The 20453-nt window shown below is 43.0% G+C and overlaps 1 protein-coding gene across 1 annotated transcript in view; it reads right to left on the bottom strand.

The window, feature by feature from the left end:
• Positions 1-20453, bottom strand: part of LOC129820038 (rho guanine nucleotide exchange factor 12-like) — a 124704-nt gene that overhangs the window by 3370 nt on the left and 100881 nt on the right. Inside the window, exons 24-38 of the mRNA XM_055876855.1 lie at positions 20189-20346; positions 18364-18510; positions 18082-18167; positions 17317-17442; positions 16404-16518; positions 12727-12827; positions 12036-12113; positions 10615-10690; positions 9433-9600; positions 8763-8850; positions 8348-8425; positions 8116-8210; positions 7705-7998; positions 4097-4417; positions 3226-3440 (exon numbers count right to left, since the gene is read on the bottom strand). Coding sequence (XP_055732830.1) covers positions 3226-3440; positions 4097-4417; positions 7705-7998; positions 8116-8210; positions 8348-8425; positions 8763-8850; positions 9433-9600; positions 10615-10690; positions 12036-12113; positions 12727-12827; positions 16404-16518; positions 17317-17442; positions 18082-18167; positions 18364-18510; positions 20189-20346 — 2146 coding nt within the window. The remainder of the gene's footprint in view (positions 1-3225; positions 3441-4096; positions 4418-7704; positions 7999-8115; positions 8211-8347; positions 8426-8762; positions 8851-9432; positions 9601-10614; positions 10691-12035; positions 12114-12726; positions 12828-16403; positions 16519-17316; positions 17443-18081; positions 18168-18363; positions 18511-20188; positions 20347-20453) is intronic.

The following is a 20453-nucleotide window of genomic DNA, read 5'->3' as shown; positions in this document are numbered from 1 at the left end:
AAATAAATTGTTGACAAACTTATCTCTGGTAGAACAGAAGCGATGGATAAAATTAGTGTGTAGATGGATGGGTGAATGGATGAATAGAAACATTTAATAGTATGGGCAAAAGCATGAGGGACTGAAATGATAGAATTTGAATGACTTTACCCAAAGCGCTTCTCATACATTTCTGGTACCATGAAGTTCTGTAATGTATAGTAGATGCTTTACGGGCTCCTGTTTTTTTGTTTGTTGCGCTGATAACTTTTTTAAAATTATTTTCTTTTACATAATGTTTCTATGACCGAAAATAACTTCTGGACATCAGAAGAGTGATTGCTAACCTCGATTCGGATGAAGATTTCTACTTCAACAGGTCGCCGGCGCAGGACATACTGCTCACCCCGACTAGACCCCAATACTCGGAAGAGAAAGAGACGGCAATATAGAGAACGACGTGCGGGCACCATGATAAAACTGTGGCGGTGAGTAAATAAACCACCTCCACCCTCTTTTCTATTGGCGATTGTACAATCACTGGATGAACTCCATTCGAGACTATCCTATCAACGGGACCTGAAGAACTGTAATATCCTATGTTTCTCAGAAACATGGCTAAACAAGGATATGGATCATATACAACTAGCTGTTTTCTCTATGCATCGGCGGAACAGAATGACAGCATCGGGTAAGCTCAAAGGGGGGAGGTGTGCGTCTCTTAACAAGAGCTAGTGCCCAATCTCTAATATTAAGGAAGTCTTGAGGTTCTACTCGCCTGAGTTAGAAAACCTCATGATAAGCTGAAACCATACTATTTACCAAGAGTTTATCTACAGTTGAAGTCGGAAGTTTACATACACCTTAGCCAAATACATTTAAACTCAGTTTTTCACAATTCCTGACATTTAATACTAGTACGAATTCCATCTTAGGTCAGTCAGGATCAACACTTTACTTTAAGAATGTGAAATGTCATTAATAAATGCATTGATGACATTGTTCTCACAGTGATAGTATGTACTATCCAAACCAGAAGCCATGGATTACAGGCAACATTCGCACTAAGCTAAAGGCTAGAGCTGCCACTTTCAAGGAGCGGTACACTAACCTGGACACTTATAAGAAATCCCGCTATGCCCTTTGATGAACCATCAAACAGGCAAAGCATCAATACAGGACTAAGATCGACTCCTACTACACCGGCTCTGAAGCTCGTCAGATGTGGCAGGGGTTGCAAACTATCATGGATTACAAAGGGAAACCCAGCCGGGAGCTGCCCAGGGACGAGTCTACCAGATGAGCTAAATGCCTTCTATGCTAGTTTTGAGGTAAGCAACACTGAACCATGCGTGAGAGCACCAGCTGTTCTGGACGAATGTGTGATCACACTCTCCGTAGCCGATGTGAGTAAGCCCTTCAAACAGGTTAACATTCACAAGGCCGGAGGGCCAGACAGATTACCAGGGTGTGTACTCAGAGCATGCGCTGACCAACTGGCCAGTGTCTTCACTGACATTTTCAACTTCTCCCTAACCCAGCCTGTAATACCTACATGATTCAAGCAGACCACCACAGTCCCTGTGCCCAAGAACGCCAAGTTAACCTGCCTATCGCCCCGTAGCACTCACATCTGTAGCCATGAAATGCTTTGAAAGGCTGGTCATGGCTCACATCTACATTATCCCAGACACACTGGACCCACTCCAATCTGCATACCGCCCCAACAGATCCACAGATGACACAATCTCTATTGCATTCCACACCGCCCTTTCCCACTTGGACAAAAGGAACACCCATGTGAGAATGCTGTTCGTTCACTCATTGCTAAGGACCCTGGGACTGAACACCTCCCTCTGCAACTGGATCCAGGACTTCTTGATGGGACTCTCCCATCAAGGGGGGGGGGGTAGGTAAAACATCCACCACACTGACCCTCAACACGGTGGCCCCTCAGGGCGTGCTTAGTCCACTCCTTGTTTTCCTACGACTAAGTGGCCGTGCACGACTCCAACACTATCAAGTTTGCAGACGACACGATGTGGTAGGCATGATCACTGACGACGTTGAGGCTGCCGAAAAGGAGGATGTCAGAGACCTGGCAGTGTGGTGCCAGGACAACAACCTCTCCCTCAATATCAGCAATACAAAGAAGCTGATTGTGGACTAAAGGAAACAGAGGGCCGAGCGCACCCCCATTCACATCAACAGGGCTGAAGTGGAGCTGGTCGAGAGCTTCAAGTTCCTCGGCGTCCACATCAAAGGATCTATCATGGCCCAAACACACCAACAGAGTCATAAAGAGGGCATGACAAACCCTCTTTCCCCTCAAGAGGCTGAAAAGATTGGGCATGGGCCCTTAGATCCTCAAAAAGTTTCTACAGCTGCACCCTTGAGAGAATCCTGACTGGCTGCATTACCACTTGACATCCGACCGCAAGACGCTACAGAGTGTAGTGCATAGGGCCCAGTACATCACTGGGGCCAAGCTTCCTGCCATCCAGGACTTCTATACCAGGTGGTGTCAGAGGAAGGCCCTAGAAATTGTCAAAAACTCCAACCACTCAAGTCATAGACTGTTCTCTCTGCTACTACCAAGCTAGCGGTAGTGATGTACCAAGTCTGGAACCAACAGGACCCTGAACAGATTCTACCACGAAGCCATAGACTGCTAAATAGTTAACCAAATAGCTACCCGACCCTTTTTGCACCAACTTTTTTGACTCATCACATACGCTGCTGCTACTGTTTTTTTATTTCACTTTATTCCTAGTTCTATGTACATATCTACCTCAATTACCTTGTACCCCTGCACATCAACTCGGTACTGGTACCCCTTGTATATAGCCAAGTTATAGTTATTCATTGCATCTATTATTTTTTTTATTACATTTTTTTTTTTTAACTTTTCTATAATTTCTCTATTTTCTTTCTCTCTGCATTGTTGGGAAGGGCCAGTATGCAAGTAAGCATTTCACTGATAGTCCACACCTGTCGTTTACAAAGCATGTGACAAATACAATATGATTTGATTTTGTGCCGAAGCTGCCCTGAGGCATCCATCAAAGAGCCATTAAAACTGACCTTAGATCAGACCTGACTTTAAGCGTTTACTATAGCCTGCCTGAAGTGCGAACACAATCAAGCACAGAAAATATTTGAAATGAATTCAAATAGTATTTGAAACCAGGTCTGAACTAGGGGGGCAACTTCTTCATGGTACTCAAAGGGGGGTTGATGGTGTACCTTCAAGTGCTGCAGGTTGGCCTGCAGCAGGCGGATGTGGGTCATGACCTGACGGCTGAGGTTGGGGCCAGCATCCCCTGTCTGCGAGGATGAGGAGAGCAGCTTCTTCAGGTCGATGTCCGAGCCCCACTGGGCCCCGCCTCCACCCTTGCCACTCGCCTGACCGTCGTCGTCTGTGCTGCTCTCCCCCGAGCCCCCCAGCACAATGTAACTGCCTGAAAAGGGAGAGAGAGAGCGCTAGAGTCTGATTTATTGCCGGGTCTTGTCCACTCTGTTCTAATGAGTAATGCATGGCTTGTGGACATTGTAGAGGGAAACAGAAGACACATACATTTTCCTTAGAGCCTTATCCTTCAATGGTGGGGTCATAATATTTGATAACTTAAACCGTTCAAAAGATAGTCACATTTGTAGGAAGAATGAACCAAGAGCAATTTTCTTATTTTATTTGAGTTTTTCTCGTGACCCCATTTTCAAATCAGGTGACCCCATATGGGGTAGCGACCCTTAGCTTGGGAAATGCCGGTTTAGAGCCATAAAGCTGATAATCTCTGAAAAGTGTAAATTATGCCCACCTGAGAACTTTTAACATTCACAATTAAAAAGGAAGAACCTCACACATGCATAATGATATCATAAAACAACTTGCTATAAAATCAATAAAATGGCTATAAACACAATTTGTTCAGCTATGAGGATATTTGAACAATACACCTTACAGGGTGAATCCTAACTTCCGCTTAAGTCAAATTCAAACTTGTTCTCCTATTGACATCAAAACATGACTATGTGAAAATTTAAGGGGATTGGCCACTAAGTTTTCTGCCCTCCCATGACTTGTCCAGCTCCCTGAATGTCCCAGTTGGCTCACCGTAGTCCTCAGATGTCTCGAAGAAGCCTGTGTCCCCAGACGGGAGTTCCGAGGATCCTGGGGCCCCCTCCTCCCTCCCCGCCTCGGTCCTCTCCGAGGTGCCGTTCTCTGAGGAGCCAGGAGAGGATGCTGCTGCGCTCCTAGGGTCCGATGTACTGCTGTTGCTGTCCTCTGGGCCCCTCAGTGAAGTGGTCCTCAGCAGGCGGGAGCCATGGGCCAAGCCCTTCCTCTGCTCGTTCTCCTTCCTATTCTCATTGTTCTTGTTGCTGCCCTCCTCTCTGCTTGTTATGTGGTTGAGAAGGACCTGCCTCAGGGCTGCCACTAGGAGAAGGAGAGACAGAGGGCAGTTAATTAAAAAAAACATATTTATTCAGGGGAACCCAAATGAGACCAGTTTCTCATTTACAATGGTGCCTTGAGGACAAAAAAGTCATCAAAACAACAACAATTTATACAACTACAAAACAGTATAAATACATTACCTCAGGTTATTACAACAATCAATTGCACACTTCAGTGAACTCATTTAACTGAGTTTAAACTGCCCTACTGGCATCAGGTAATCCAGGTGCAGTTTTTTTAAGGTATTCCATAACTGTGGTGTGTCTAGCAAGCTAGACAGGCAGTCATCATCATGAATCACGTTGACAATTACTGGCAAATCCTTTTCAATCCTTGTCATATGAAAAAAAAGTATAGATAAAAGGTATCGGTGCTCATCGGCAATGGACATAAACATTAAACAACAAGTTGGAAATTGCAAATTCAACAATGAGTGGTTTGGAAGGAATCAGTGGCTACCTGCAAGCGTCGCAAAGCAATCACTAGCCTGCTATTCAGTGGAGTGGGTGTGTGGTCCAAGTCTGGGTTTAAGGGTCTCTTTTCCAAGCTTAACATTCACATGCAACACCATGGATGAGAAAAGGTTGAATACATTGGCCATGCTGTCAATCCAGCATGACTTCTGCCCGCGTTCAAAATAACTGGAAACTTGGAACTGGGAAATCTCGACTTCAGTGAGTTCAAGACAACTGGGAACTCGGGGGAAAAAAACTAGCTCCGACTGGGAAAATATGTTGTGAACGGTCATCCAACTCAGAATTCCAAGCCGGGAACTCAGGCCTCTTTGTACAGCTGCGAACTAAAGAAAACTGATGTCATGATTTGACCTTGTTCCCCCCCCTCCCCCAGAGTTCCCTGTTGTCTTAAAAGCACCCTTGATGACAAAAATTGCCCACAAGAACAACCGCCACGCCACCTTCCTGTTCAAGTGAGCACAGCACAACAATGTTGAGTCCAAAAATGTCTTGTAGGCTTCTGCATAAATAAGCTCATGTGCTTTTCTTCACGAGGAGGAGATACTATATGCTGTTGGGTCTGTAACCATGTTTGCCAATGACAGTCTCTTCCCATTAAAATATTTGTTTTCAACAAAAAGTTCAGTAATAGACCCATGTAATTCCAGTTGATATTGCGAGGGTTGTTTTGTTTGCGCAATGCGCTGTCTATGCGTCGGTATATTGTCTATAAAAGTGGATCCTCGTCATTGTATTTTCCTTCAAATAGTAAGCGAACCACTCCTCTCTCGAAGAGTCAAATTCAGCAAGATGTTGAGGCCTTATCTGAACTAACATCTGAATTTCTGTCTGTGCCCATTTGAAAGTGCTGAACAAACAGGCCTACCTCGTTGCAGCTCGTTTGTTTGCACTTGCTTATACTTAGAGCTAAGTGTTAATTATATAAGAACAAACATGAATTTACTGAACATAAATGTAATAATGTTTGAATGGTTCAAAAGTCAAAACTCATGTTGGCGTTCAGTATTTTTAAGGACAATGAGGTTCTTATCGACTTACACAAATCCACAGGGAGTCAGTAGAAACCACATTTGTTTAAGCAAGTCAGCCAGCCATATCAGCTATGTTTTTCAAAAAAGGAGGTTAATGAGGGTGAATGAACTGTTTCGCTGCCAGACAAGGCCCCGCTGATAGCCAAGTGTAGCGGTGGTAAGGATTCACTCCATGGTGCTGAAAAGAAAGCTCTGCTGTCGGGACAGCTTTATGTTTTTCAATTGGCTCATTCATCCACCCTCCTCTCCCCTGTAACTATTCCCCAGGTCGTTGCTGTAAATGAGAATGTGTTCTTAGTCAACTTTACTGGTAAAATAAGGGTAAAATAAAAAAAATGTAGGCCCTAAAAGTTTGTGTGCACCATTTGTCACCGTTATAGTGCAATTGATGTATTGTTTAGTGTTGTGTTTTGGTGTGCTAGTATGCATCCCCCAAAATTTTTGAGTTTGCCCCACCAAGATTTACATGCAAAAATCGCCACTGGCGATGTAGTAGGGAGTTGTAATTTTCAACAGGCCAATATTATACAAAGTTTAGCGCATAAAATGTGGTAATTAACTACAATGACCATAATCCATTGGGCATCTACTTGCACGGTCCGTGTTTCTTTTATGCCTGCTACAGAAGAGGCAGAAGAATGCTCGATCGTAAGGGCATATAGAGAGCAGCTGTTGCTTCGCGAGGTATCTCTACCTGAAAATACACGATCTAAGTGATTGATAGTTGGTCTTCAGCAGTCATAAAAGTATGCCTTATTTACTTTGAAAAACTACCAAATAATGATTTTGTCAAACAGCATATGCAGCAGCTCTATGATGGTTAATAAGCAGTCACTACAATCATGTGACTTTTATTCATTGTTTTATTCTGTGTTACAGCATTCAACCCAAAGTAATCGAAACTGAAATTGAAACCGGATTATTTTTTCATAATTGAAACAACCTTGTCAATGCAGCCCTCAATGTGTCCTGAGGGGAATGTGACAAGGTCTGACATGATGCTGCTAAACCGCTGGAGGTTGAGGAACTACCAAGTACGACGAGATGACATTGTGTCAGTCCTGACCTGAGCCCTAGGACCATGCCTCAGGACTACCTGGCATGATGACTCCTTGCTGTCCCCAGTCCACCTGGCCGTGCTGCTGCTCCAGTTTCAACTGTTCTGCCTGCGGCTATGGAACCCTGACCTGTTCACCGGACGTGCTACCTGTCCCAGACCTGCTGTTTTCAACTCTCTAGAGACCGCAGGAGCGGTAGAGATACTCTTAATGATCGGCTATAAAAGCCAACTGACATTTACTCCTGAGGTGCTGACTTGCTGCACCCTCGACAACTACTGTGATTATTATTATTTGACCATGCCGGTCATTTATGAAGATTTGAACATCTTGGCTATGTTCTGTTACAATCTCCACCCGGCACAGCCAGAAGAGGACTGGCCACCCCTCATAGCCTGGTTCCTCTCTAGGTTTCTTCCTAGGTTTTGGCCTTTCTAGGGAGTTTTTCCTAGCCACCGTGCTTCTACACCTGCATTGCTTGCTGTTTGGGGTATTAGGCTGGGTTTCTGTACAGCACTTTGAGATATCAGCTGATGTACGAAGGGCTATATAAATACATTTGATTTGAACCTCAAAAAGCACTAATCGCTCAGCACTGGACAATAAGAAACACATTTTTAGTTTCCGTAGCAAAACATGATAGTGTTATTCAATCACTATGTGTCATATTGATTTAACTAAGGCCAAGGTAGTAAACTCACAGGTTCTTAGGGCCTCCTCGGCTCTGGAGGGGGGCATGACGAAGGCGTCATGGGGCTCCTGGTCGTCGATGGCAATGCCTTGGCATGACCTCTCCTGGAGTAAGGGCAGTCTGTCTGCCAGCTCTCCAACCAGAAACGCTTCAACTTCCTCCTCGTCTGCCTCCTCCACCTCCTCTTCTCTTCTGTCTAGCAGTAGCGGCGACTCTTCTTCCTTGTCGTCTGATTTGATGCTGTCGAATGGGTTGATCGATGTGGGCGTGGGTTGCAGACCAGGCGAGGAAGTGACATATTTTTCTAGGGGACACAGAAACATGGGTAATGAAGTTGTTTTAAAGCTGCATGAAGCATAGTCAAACGCACATGACTTTTCATAGGGTGGAAAAACTAGATTAAATGTCTTGTAATTGATACCTGCGAACTGGATACTTCCCGTGGAAAGGCGGTCTGGGTCTTTGCTCAGTTTGGGTATCCCTGTGCTGATCACCTCCACTGCGTCTCGCTCAGCACTGCAATACACATGAAAAATGCACGCACACACACGCGTAAATTATAAACTAGGGTGATGTGAAACGGGAGCCTTTTTTTTCATTTGACAGCAGAATATATAACAAGATAAATAGCCAAAAAAGGCCAGTTAACTTACTCGGTCTGAGGTAAAGGTATGATGTTGTGCGGTTTTGTCTTCATCGTGTCTGCCCTCTGCGTTATCAGACACTGCCACCTAGTGGATGGGAGGAGCTAATGAGAAACAGCAACCAGAGAGATAGAGCCCATCCCGTCTTTCTGTCAAGTGCCATTTATCTCTATGAGAGCAACTTAGCCTGGAGGGAAACGACTTAAAATACAAATAAAACCAAGAAAATTCTGCTTTATCAGAAATATTAGTTGGAGGATCCTGTCCCTGCTTATTTCCCCCTGGAATCCTTCAACTGGAATTTCTGGAAAACCTGGGAACTTTGATAGTGTCCAGAATGTTTTAATCCTAGTTCCAGACAGGTGACAACTGAATGGGAAGCTTGAATTAAGTGACTTTGGGATGAACAGACAAACAGACTTACGTTCTTTGCTCGGACACGGTCTGGGCCATTAGCTCGTAGATCTGGGCTCCGTTGTCGGACATAGACAGCACGAAGAAGGACTTGTTGTCTGTCAGCGGAAGAGACAGCATATCATCAGAACATATATTACGACAGTCTGCTATGTTGTCTTTCCTCTCCAAAGCCCACCAGATATAGCCTGGTGCCAGATCTGTTTGTACTGTATAGCCAACTCACTTCAGTAAAACAGAATGTGAGCTATCGCAAGATCAAACAGGTTCCAACCAAACCTAGTCTAATGTCATTGTCATTCCAAACATGATGGTTGGCAAGACTGCACAAACAAATCTGGGACCAGGCTACCACAGATATGTTGTTTGAAGCAATTTTATTGGACATTGATTCCAAGAGACTTTTCAGTGGGACCCTACATTCAGAATGTGACAGATAGAAATGGAACATATAAAGCTGACACAAATCTCCATTCGGCATAACAGAAAATTACATCTGTTCTACACAATCTATTTCAGAATTTTTAAAAACATTACACACTCCTGAACAACCCTCTTAATTAAACTAAGTGGACGTGGCTTGTTCGTGCTTGCTTGTGTATCTTCATGTATCGTGTCTTATGTACTCCTGCAGAATGGATTTCCCTGTGGGGACAATAAACTGAATTCAACGGACTCACCGGTGGCCACCGAGCGCACCAGCACAGTGTTGAGCTTGATGATGGGGCTAAAGATGTGCTTGGTGTCGGCGGTGCCCGCCAGGTTCTTGCTGTGGCACTTGAGGACCAACCGCTCGTCCTGCTTCTGCAGCAGCACCAGGATGTCCTCCAGGAGCAGCGTGTACAGCTCTGAGGGCACAGGAGGAAGGTCAATAGATAAAGGTCCAATGAAGCCATTTTTCTCTCAATATCAAATAATTGATGGGTAACAATTAAGTACCTTACTGTAATTGTTTTGCAATTAAATTGGTAAAAATGTCTCAAGCAAGAATTTTGCTAGGACTGTCTGGGAATGGTCTGAGTGGGAAATGAGCTGTTATTGGCAGTGAGGTTTGGAACTCTTTCTAATTGGTCTCTTAACTAATTTACCACCTGGTGATGTCAGAAGGGTACTCATGCTACTTTGTGTTGATTAATTGGTAGTAATGTATGGGAACATTTTGTATCAATAAAATGTATTTATAAAGCCCTTTTTACATCAGCCAATGTCACAAAGTGCTATACAGAAACCCAGCCTAAAACCCCAAACAGCAAGCAATGCAGATGTAGAAGCACGGTGGCTAGGAAAAACACCCTAGAAAGGCAGGAACCTAGGAAGAAACCTTGAGAGGAACCAGGCTCTGAGGGGTGGCCAGTCCTCTTTTGGCTATGCCGGGTTGAGATTATAACAGATTATAACAGCCATGATGTTCAAACATTCATAGATAACCAGCAGGGTCAAATAATAATAATCACAGTGGTTTTAGAGTGTGCAACCGGTCAGCACCTCAGGAGTAAATGTCAGTTGGCTTTTCATAGCCGAGCATTCAGAGTTAGACAGCAGGTGCGGTAGAGAGTATCTCTCAGTCCTGGCGTTTGGTACAGAGAGCCGATGGTTTACAACACACAGAAAAGCACTTACACTAGAGAGGACAAGATAGTGCTTATGTAGGCTAAAACTAGCATGTGTACCCTTTTGTTTTTCTACTGTATGTTGTAGCCTACTTAGTTTTTCAGCATTAGATGATGACAACTCAAGTGTACTAAAGGGCTAAGCTGAAAATTATATTAGATATTGTCCTAAAGGTAAAAAAAAATAATATATAGACTCTATATTATCAACATTTCTACACCGCTAAAACACATTAAATTGTGGGCACCTACCGATTGTCTTGTCTTTGTTGACCTTCCAGGAGAGAGGTCCCTCGTGCACCATCTTCCTCTTGGTCAGGTCCAGGCTCTACAGACACACACTTCATTTTATTTAACACTTATTCTACCAGGTAAATTGACTGAGAACACATTCTCATTTACAGCAACGACCTGGGGTATGGTGGCCATGATGGTATGAGGGCCAGATTGGGAATTTAGCCTGGACACCAAGGTTTACACTCTTACTCTTAGTATAAGTGCCATGCAATCTTTAGTGACCACAGGAAGTCAGAACACCAGTTTAACATCCCGTCTGAAAGACCGCACCGTAAACAGGGCAATGTCCCCAATCACTGCCCTGGGGGCATAGAGTACCACAGTATGAGTGATAATAACCATAAACTCTAGTGGTCAAACAGGGAAATGGTTCCAATCGTTTTTCCACCATTCAATTTTCTCATAGAGATTTTTAGAAAGACTTAAAATAATAATCTTCAATGTAGGCTTACCCTGGCGTGACATTTCGATAACAGTGCAAATAGGACTAGGTGACTTTTATGAATATATTGGCCGCCTGTATTTGCCCCCCCCAAAAATGAAATGCTAATTGGCTGCCAATGTGGCTATCATAAAGAACTACAAATGCCATGATCTGGACGAGACTGACACCGAGGAAAATGTAAGAATCTCTGGATTAACTAATGTTAGCTAAATTTAGTAATGAATAAATTGGCTAAATGTATTTAAATTGACAAATCTGTGAACTATCTTGTGGAAGTTTTAAATTGGCACAATACCTGTTTGCAAAGGTGTCAACTAGAAATGATGTGCAGGAGCTTGCAGGGATTTGTAGTCTTGCATGATGTCTACTTTGATGCTAATTAGCATTTTCAAATCTGAGAGTAAATAGAGAGGAATATATAGATAAAAGTCAACTTGTCCGAGAGAGATTTACATGGTTATCAAAACGTCACGCCAGGGTGAGCCTACACAAAACACAGCCCTTATTTTAAGTGATTCTAATATCCCCTAAGGGAAAAAACAATTGGAACCATTTCCCTGTTTGAATGCTAGGTTATATGGCCTCCACTGTGGGCTCTATTGGGATATTTGTTTTTTGACCAGAGGAAAGAGTGCCTCCTACTGGCCCTCCAACACCACTTCCAGCAACATATGGTCTCCCATCCAGGAACTGACAAGGACCAACCCTGCTTAGCTTCGGAAGCAAGCCAGCAGTGAGAAGTAGGGTGGTATGCTGCTGATGACACTAACACGTGCGTACACATCAGAACAGGCACCTTTCTAAAGCTTTATGCCAACTGGGGTTGTTGCCTATGAGCATATGTCATTAATCAACTTCCCTGGTCAAATAAAGGTACATGCATGTAAATAAATGGTGAGACAAGTGGAGGAATAGAGGAGTTGAGTCTCACCTTGAACTCTGAGATCATTGGGTTCTCACTCTGTTTGAGTGAGGACAGGTCCAGGCGTCTTTGGTAGTCCTCTAACCTCTGTAGGGAGAGGAGCACACAGACTTATCAGCACTGGCTAGACAGGACCTATTCAGTCCCTTAGCTGATATATTGTGGTAGAAAGGTGGCAGGCATAAGAGTTGCACTGTTTACACAGGAAACTCATGTATTTGTTTAACCATTTATTATAAAATAAAAGAGAACCCATTTGGTCTTGGTGTTAGGCTGTGCTCCTTCAGGTGAGCTCACCGCCAGAGCAATACATCAATTATTAACATTTTAATACAATTTGAGGCTGGGGTGGTGGTAGACTAGCAGAAAACAGACAACGCATAGCAGGTGGCAGCAATAGTTACAGCAGCAGCAATATTAAGCAGAAAAGACGAACCAATCGCATAGCTAGGATATGTGTGCACAACTGGTCAACTTAAATAGACTGCCATACTAAGGTAGGAAGTGTCGTTTGAATCCCAAAAACTTGAGTTTCCCATCGGAACTGGCTTCGCTTAAATTTGCTTGCAAGTGTCAAACAGTTTTCAACCGATTCATTTAATATACACCATCAACATGACTGCACCATGACAACTGTTGGTGTAGCGCAGCTGTGTGCACGTGTCTAGTCCCAGTGGTTCTCCTCTCCATAGTCAGTTACCTGTTTGTTCTCTGCCTCTTTCACCGTCTGGTTGACATAGTTGAGGATCTTCCTGCAGCACTCCCCGGCCCTCTTCACCTTTTCCCTCTCCGCTGCATCCTCTGTCAGGAAAAAACACACAAGCTGATGTCAGTCTTATGGATTGGACCAAAAAAGTGCACTGCTATCTTAAGGAGTGGACCAAATAAGCAGAGTCGGCTCTATGGGGTGGCCTGCTCCGGGTGGCCTGCTCTAGGAAGAGTCTTGGTGGTTCCAAACGTCTTCCATTTAAGAAAGATGGAGGCCAGAGTGTTCAAGTGGACCTTAAACTTCTTCCATTTAAGAATGATGGCCACTGTGTTCTTGGGGACCTTCAATGATGCTGACATTGGTTGGTACCCTTCCCCAGATATGTGCCTTAACACAATTCTGTCTCAGAGCTCTACGGACAATTGTTTCGACCTCGTGGCTTGTTTTTTGCTCTGAAATGCACTGTCAACAGTGAGAACTTATATAGACAGGTGTGTGCCTTTCCACATCATGCCCAATCAATTGAATTTACCACAGGTGGACTCCAATCAAGTAGTAGAAACACCTCAAGGATGATCAATGGAAACAGGATGCACCGAGTCTCATAGCAAAGTGTCTGAATACGTGTGTTATACATTTTTCATAAATAAAAAAATACAAATGTTTTTGCTTTGTCATTATGAGGTATTGTGTATAGACCGATGAGGATGTTTAAAAAAAAAAACATTTTAGAATAAGGCTGTAACTTAACAAAATGTTTTAAAAAGCGAAGGGGTCTGAATACTTTCCGAATCCACTGTATATGGCTGCATTTCAGATAGGTCTATTTTTTTTAAAACATTCTGCACATTATGTAGGACCAATACCATGTGTAGCCTACTAAAACAAGTAGGCAAACTTTCACTCTTATAATTAATTTGCAGTACACAGTCATTGTGTGATAGGCTACTGTAAAAGAGATATCAATACTACGAAAACAACACAAAGCCTACTTTTTCGCCCAATACCTGCTCTCTTGCTATAGTGTGTGTGTTGCTCTCAGAATAGGCATTTACTCTTATTCGCAGCAAATTCAAATTAGCAGTGGTGGAAAAAGTACCAAATTGTCATACTTGAGTGAAAGTAAAAATGCCTTAATAGAAAATGACTCAAGTAAAAGTGAAAGTCACCCAGTAAAATACTACTTGTGTGACGTGAAGAGGTTGGACCCAGGAGCAGAGAAGAGACCAGACAAGGAATCAGTGGTTTAGGATAAATGTAAATACTTTACTGAGAAACGGCAACAGAAGGATCACAGTAACACTGAGAAAACAACAAATACTAGGGCTGTGGTCCAAACACAAAAGACACACCCTTGTACACTTAACCTCGCCTTATGCCCTTGGGGGAATCCCCATCGCCATCTTGGAGGGTAGTCTAAATTATTAGCCAAGCAAGGGAAGTTTGCAAAATAAGCTCCTCAGCCCTCGTTTTTAGTCGGCTTTGCGAGTGTACAATTATGTTCACTCCGGGGCCTGAAACTCCCCATAATTCAATTTGCGCCAATTCTACATCCGGTAAGAAAAGTCAGCGAAAACTTAAAACAACATCAATGGAGAGGTCAGCATAGAAGTGTAAGTAAAAACGAATGCAAATAAGTTAGAAATTGTGCTACTAATGCACATGACGGCACAAACCCGTCTTGTAAAAAGTAAATATGTTTTTGATTGGTTATCTTTTGGAAATTGTAGAAATAAAACATTTTCCTTCTTCAGAAGTTCCAGCTATGCAGGCTAATGTTAGTTAGCTAATTAATTTGCGAGCTATCATACAGTAGGTGTATATTAATAATTATACATTTAATATAAGTAGACATGCACTCATAATTGACTGTAGCGCATATAAAGCACCCACAAGCTACATATGGCTGAAAACACAATAATCACGGGATGAGCAAGTAACAAATTTCCGGCCAAGGGTGGTCCATTTAAAAATCATCCATTCTTCCCTCCCTCCCTCACTCCTTGCCCTACAAGTATATACTCGTCAGACGTCATGATATGTCATCAGAAATGTCCACATAATTTGAGGGCTGAGGGGATAGGGTGTCTTTTAAATGTTTGGACCGCAGCCTAGAGCTCGAAAAACTCACTCAGGAGACAAACGTATATGGCAAAGGGAAACAGAAAACACACCTCTCTTAACAGGGAAATCATAATTAGTGAACACACCTGTGTCATTGTCTCTACGACGGTCTCTGCCGCCCTCTGGTGACAGGAGGAACCATGACAACTTGAGTAAAAGTCTAGAAGTATTTGCTTTTAAATAGACTTAAGTACCAAAAGTAAATGCAATTGCAAAAACGTACTTAAGTTTTAAAAGTAAAACTATACATTATTTGTTTTTGTTAATTTACAGATAGCCAGGGGCACACTCCAACGCTCAGACATAATTTGCAAACAAAGCATTTGTGTTTAGTGAGTCCGCCAGATCAGAGGCAGTAGGGATGACCAGGGATGTTCTCTTGGTAAATGTGTGAAATTGACAATTATCCTATATCAAATTAAGTACTTTTGGGTGTCAGGAAAAATGTATGGTATAAAACGCTTTTAAAAATCTTTAGGAATGTAGTGAAGTAAAAGTAAAATATTTTCAAAAATATAAATAGTAAAGTACAGACACCCCAAGAAACTACTTAAGTAGTACTTTCAAATATTTTAACTTAAGTACTTTACACCACTGCAAATTAGCTACTGCCATGTAGGAAATGTAACATCAGCTATTACTATAGAATATGCACTTAGTTTGATTTAGTTTTCCTAGTTCCCACACAGAAAATATTGCACACCTGGAGAAGTGGTTACGCTCATTGCGTAGTGTGTCAAATTCGACAGAAACGAAGCCTATAGTTCTAATTATTGAAGTTTAAGCGATGAAGCCTGTAGGAATATTTGATAAGCTAGTGGTGCTCACCCTTTCGAGTTGATCTGTGCGTGTCGGTAGGCGCAAATGATGTGTAGGTCTAATGCAGCTATGTTTCCATTTCGGGTGCACATGTTGTAGTGGAGTGCATACTGTATCTTTCTTTTGTTGTTCTATAAAGCCACGGTTGTTGATGTGAACGGCTACATTTCAGATACATTTTGTACATTTGAACAGTAGTAGGACTAATCCACCTTGTGTTATTAAGGCGCTAAAGCAACGCAATACTTGTTTTGCACTTCCATGGATTTAAAATGCCCCCTCAGGCATGTCATCCTGGAGCTGGGCCTGCAAATAAGTGCAATACAGTCTTATGGAGTGGGCCAAATAAGTGCACTACAAGACCAAGAATGTGAAGGGATGGGATGATGATGCCGGCTTCATTTATAGCCTAATCTTCAGAATCATTTCTTCTTCAGATTTTACAATCTCTGGTTGTAAACGTTTGAGTAGCTAAATCTGCAGTACTGCCATTGAAAAAGGCTTTCCTTTAGTTCAGTAATGTTATTAAATATTAGAAGATCATAGGGCTTGGAAATACACCCCTCTTCAATCAACCGTAAAGAAATACAATACTTATCTTCCAACAGGTGGACTCAGAAGAAGAGCGATGCAACTTATTCCAAATTATTTTCAGGCCCAAGTCTCAACCTTTATTAGTCGTGTGGACAGACATTGTGTTTCATAATGGTGTCTGTCTACTGTACCTGTGTACTTGGCTATGCTCTCCAGCAGTAGTGGATACTTGGTCAGCCTCTGCATCTCCACTGGAATGATATCCTTCAGCTGCAGTCTGCGACACAGACGGTTGCTCTCAGCCTCCTTCGGGACGAGAGACACACCCGAGTCAATACTACAGTCACTCACTCCAGATCACCTCAGTTCAGCCATGTCTTGAATCTCCCCATCTATAACTGAGCTTGTATGGTTACGATGATGCCCTCTAAGTCGCGCTTGAGGGAGTGAATAACGTTGTATTGTTCTATATTGAATTGCAAAGTATAGTGTAGTGCAGTATAGTATAATACTGTATATTGCACTATATTATTATAGTATAATAAAGTATTGTATAGTACATCATAACATAGTATAACATAGTTTAGAAAAGCATAGTATAGTTTGGTATTCATGGGTTGCACCTCATGTCATTGTCATGAACATACTTAAGACGGCTCATCCATGGGGGCTAATGATTGTTTAGTCTAAATTACACTATAGTGGGTTGGAAATACGATGACATTGCTAAAGTAGATGAATAGTTAGTAGGAAACAAAAAAATTATTAGGATGTCTTCAAATTTTATTTAAAAAATATTGTCATTCGCAATAGAAAAGTTAGCTAGCTAAAATCCGGTGCTTTCCCCTCAATCTTACCTATCTAGCTAACGTTATACTAAATCTAAAGTCAATCTGACGACATCACAATGATGACAAGTCATTTTTTCCCCTACAAATGCTTAGCTTCCTATAGAAATCTAATTGTGTGTCCAAGCCACTATAATGCACTTTAGACAAAATCTGTCCAGTCCTCAAGAGAGCCTTCACAACAAAATTGTGACGCAACATGCAACCCATGACTAGTATATTATAACATAGTATAGTTAAGTATATTGTGTCGTACCTGCATAAAGGAGGTGAAGCGCTGGTCTTTCTTCTGCCGGGTCTTGATGAGTTCCAGGGCGAAGGGCTGGTTACTGCAGAAGGTGCCCACCGCCCGCTTGATCTTCTCCTCCTCCCCATCACTGAACTACACATGTACACACAGAGGGACATGGTAACATTGGCAAAAACACATACGCACGGAGGGACATGGACACACCCGTACGCACAGAGGGACATGGACACACCCGTACGCACGGAGGGACATGGACACACCCGTACGCACGGAGGGACATGGACACACCCGTACGCACGGAGGGACATGGACACACCCGTACGCACGGAGGGACATGGACACACCCGTACGCACGGAGGGACATGGACACACCCGTACGCACGGAGGGACATGGACACACCCGTACGCACGGAGGGACATGGACACACCCGTACGCACGGAGGGACATGGACACACCCGTACGCACAGAGGGACATGGACACACCCGTATGCACGGAGGGACATGGACACACCCGTACGCACGGAGGGACACAAAGACAAACACACGCACGGGCATGGACAGACAAACACACACACGTACACAGAAAATGACACACGCACACACAACAATGTTATCCCAATGGCTTTTGGATGTACAGTAATACTCCCCCCTCTCCTCTCCTGCAGTGACGGAAAGTTTGTCCCAAATGGCCCATATGGCTCTGGTCAAAAGTAATGCACTATAAAAGGGAATAGGGTGCCATTTAGGATGCAAGTTGAGTCTTTTCTTACCCAAGCTAGTAGATCGTCTCCTATCAGGTCTATCACTGACGTCTCATTCTTCTTCCGAATGACTGTCACCTGTTCTGTTATCGACACTAGGGAAAAGAGAAAAGCGATGACATGAAATGAGATAGCAAGGATTGGATATGCACAACATAAAAAGTCAGGGAAAATAATACATCTGTTTGGGAATAGGTCCATATCAATGATTTAGGAAGTGAAAATGGAAGTGGAAGTTAGGATTAGCCCTGAGAGAGGAGTTTAACCGACACTGACATACACACAGCGTACCATGTAGCTGGACAATCTCCTCTAGGTTAGTGAAGATGTGTTTAATGTCTCCAGGAGGCAGGATGCTGTCTCGGGTTAGTTTCTGGTAGAACACGTTATCCAGCACCTTCAACATCCTCAGGTGGGCTCGCTCTGTGTAGAACAGCTCTGTGGAGACACACACAAAGTCAGACCCAAAGAATTAAACAGAACAAGACAGCTGTCAGCACATTCTAAAGCTATGCAGGCCTATGACATCAGCCACTAGTGTATTTTATACAACGGGTGTGTCTAATCGTAATCCTAAATCCATGACGTTAAAATGCCTATTTCCTCTGTTCCATCTGACTGCGCAATCCACTATTTCATCAGCCCAGACAGGGAAATTATAAACTTGATCTCCACTATAAAAAGCATCTAGACATTATCTCACATTTCTTTTAGACTAACATTTAGTTTTCAACATTCAGAGATTTGTATAAACCTTGCTGTCTGTCTCTGACATTTGCAACATTGTTTCAATGAATGTGTAGGGGTCGGAGGTCACACGAGAGAGAGAGAGAGGCAGGCAGTGTTTCTCAGCCATTCGAAATCATGAATGAGCTGGCAACATTTTTATGGATATATACAAAGAAATGTCAATTGAAAAAAGGTCAAACGAAACGAAGTGCAGCTAGTTTCCATTCTTTCCAGCTTCAGTTTGAAGTTATTGTGTTGTGCAGAGGCGAACTCCTCTGAACAACCGTGTTCTAACGAGAGAGCACATTTTCTATGCCAGGCGAAATTGTGCCTCATTAGCTTATTGCTATCGATGTATCCAAATAAATGTCACTAGAAAACAGCTTAAACAAATGCAGCTACTGTTGTTATTCTGTCTGCACTGTTTGACGTGACTGTGAGTTAGCCGTAGTTGGCTAGCTAGCAAGCAAGCTATAAGAACGTTGCCAGCCAGTACGGCAATGGAACATTTAGCACGAACGACTGGGTTGCACCCATAGATACAGAACAAAAAGACTGAACGACTGGGTCGCGTCCATAGATACAGAACCAATAGAACAAACGACCAGCCGGCTTGGCTAGCAACCCTAGATTTGTTTTCGGGACTATATCTTGAGGAAGGATGAAATAGTATGAATAAATTCATCAAAATAAAGTTAATGAAAATATATCATTAGGTCATCAATCATTATTTGAATATGTTGGTAACCCATTGTATAACAGTGATAATGCCCTCGAAGCCTTGCCAATATATCCTCCAATCACCAGCTTCGAGGGCATTGTCACTTAAATATATCTCTATGGTCATAAACTAGGTGGAACCCATCTTCTTCCTGGCAGATGGCATCATTCTAACGTGACCACATCTGACTTAAAACAATGAGGTGGACACAAGATTTTCTTTTGGGATTGAGACCTGCAAATTCCCTGGTATCAGGATCTACACAACATATGTTGTCGAATTTGGACACTTTTCTACGAAAACATCACGCAAACTTTAGTGGCTTGTTGTTTAGCTAGCGGATCCACAATCACTGATACTCATAGTGAAAAGGTTCACCACTTGAATGGACACAGTAGCCTTGGTCATGGACACAATCTCAAATAACTAATTAGGTCAGGCTGGGGCGGCTAGGATATAAAGCGATGTATATAAAGGACACATTCTAATACAGCACATCATACTTGCCATCTCAATAACCATGTCTCTTAACAGCTAACATGAAACTACTTGCAACATTCAACAAATGTATCTTTAGCAGACGGATAGCATGAAACTACTCGATCTGTATGATTGATCCCCAGGCAGCTGTACATTTTGGGGAAGACAAATGGTCACCGGCCTCACCGTTGATGACTTCCTGTCTCTTGATCTCCTGTGGTGTCAGGCCCGCCAGGACATCTCGGCTGACTAGTGTCTGCCAGTTGGGAGAGTCCTGCTTGCACTCGATCTCATTCCCCAGGTCGTCCTCACTCGGCACATCTGCACAGCCTAAACCCTGCATCCTGACATGAGAACAACAAGTCGCTGATGATGACACCTGGATTGTGTTCATTAGGGCATGCAGTGGCAACATTTTTGCATTGAAAATGAAAACAAGCATTTCTTATTG

The sequence above is a fragment of the Salvelinus fontinalis genome, chromosome 2 (assembly GCF_029448725.1).
Source record: "Salvelinus fontinalis isolate EN_2023a chromosome 2, ASM2944872v1, whole genome shotgun sequence".
NCBI lineage: Eukaryota > Metazoa > Chordata > Actinopteri > Salmoniformes > Salmonidae > Salvelinus > Salvelinus fontinalis.
This window is presented reverse-complemented; position numbering and strand designations above follow the sequence as displayed.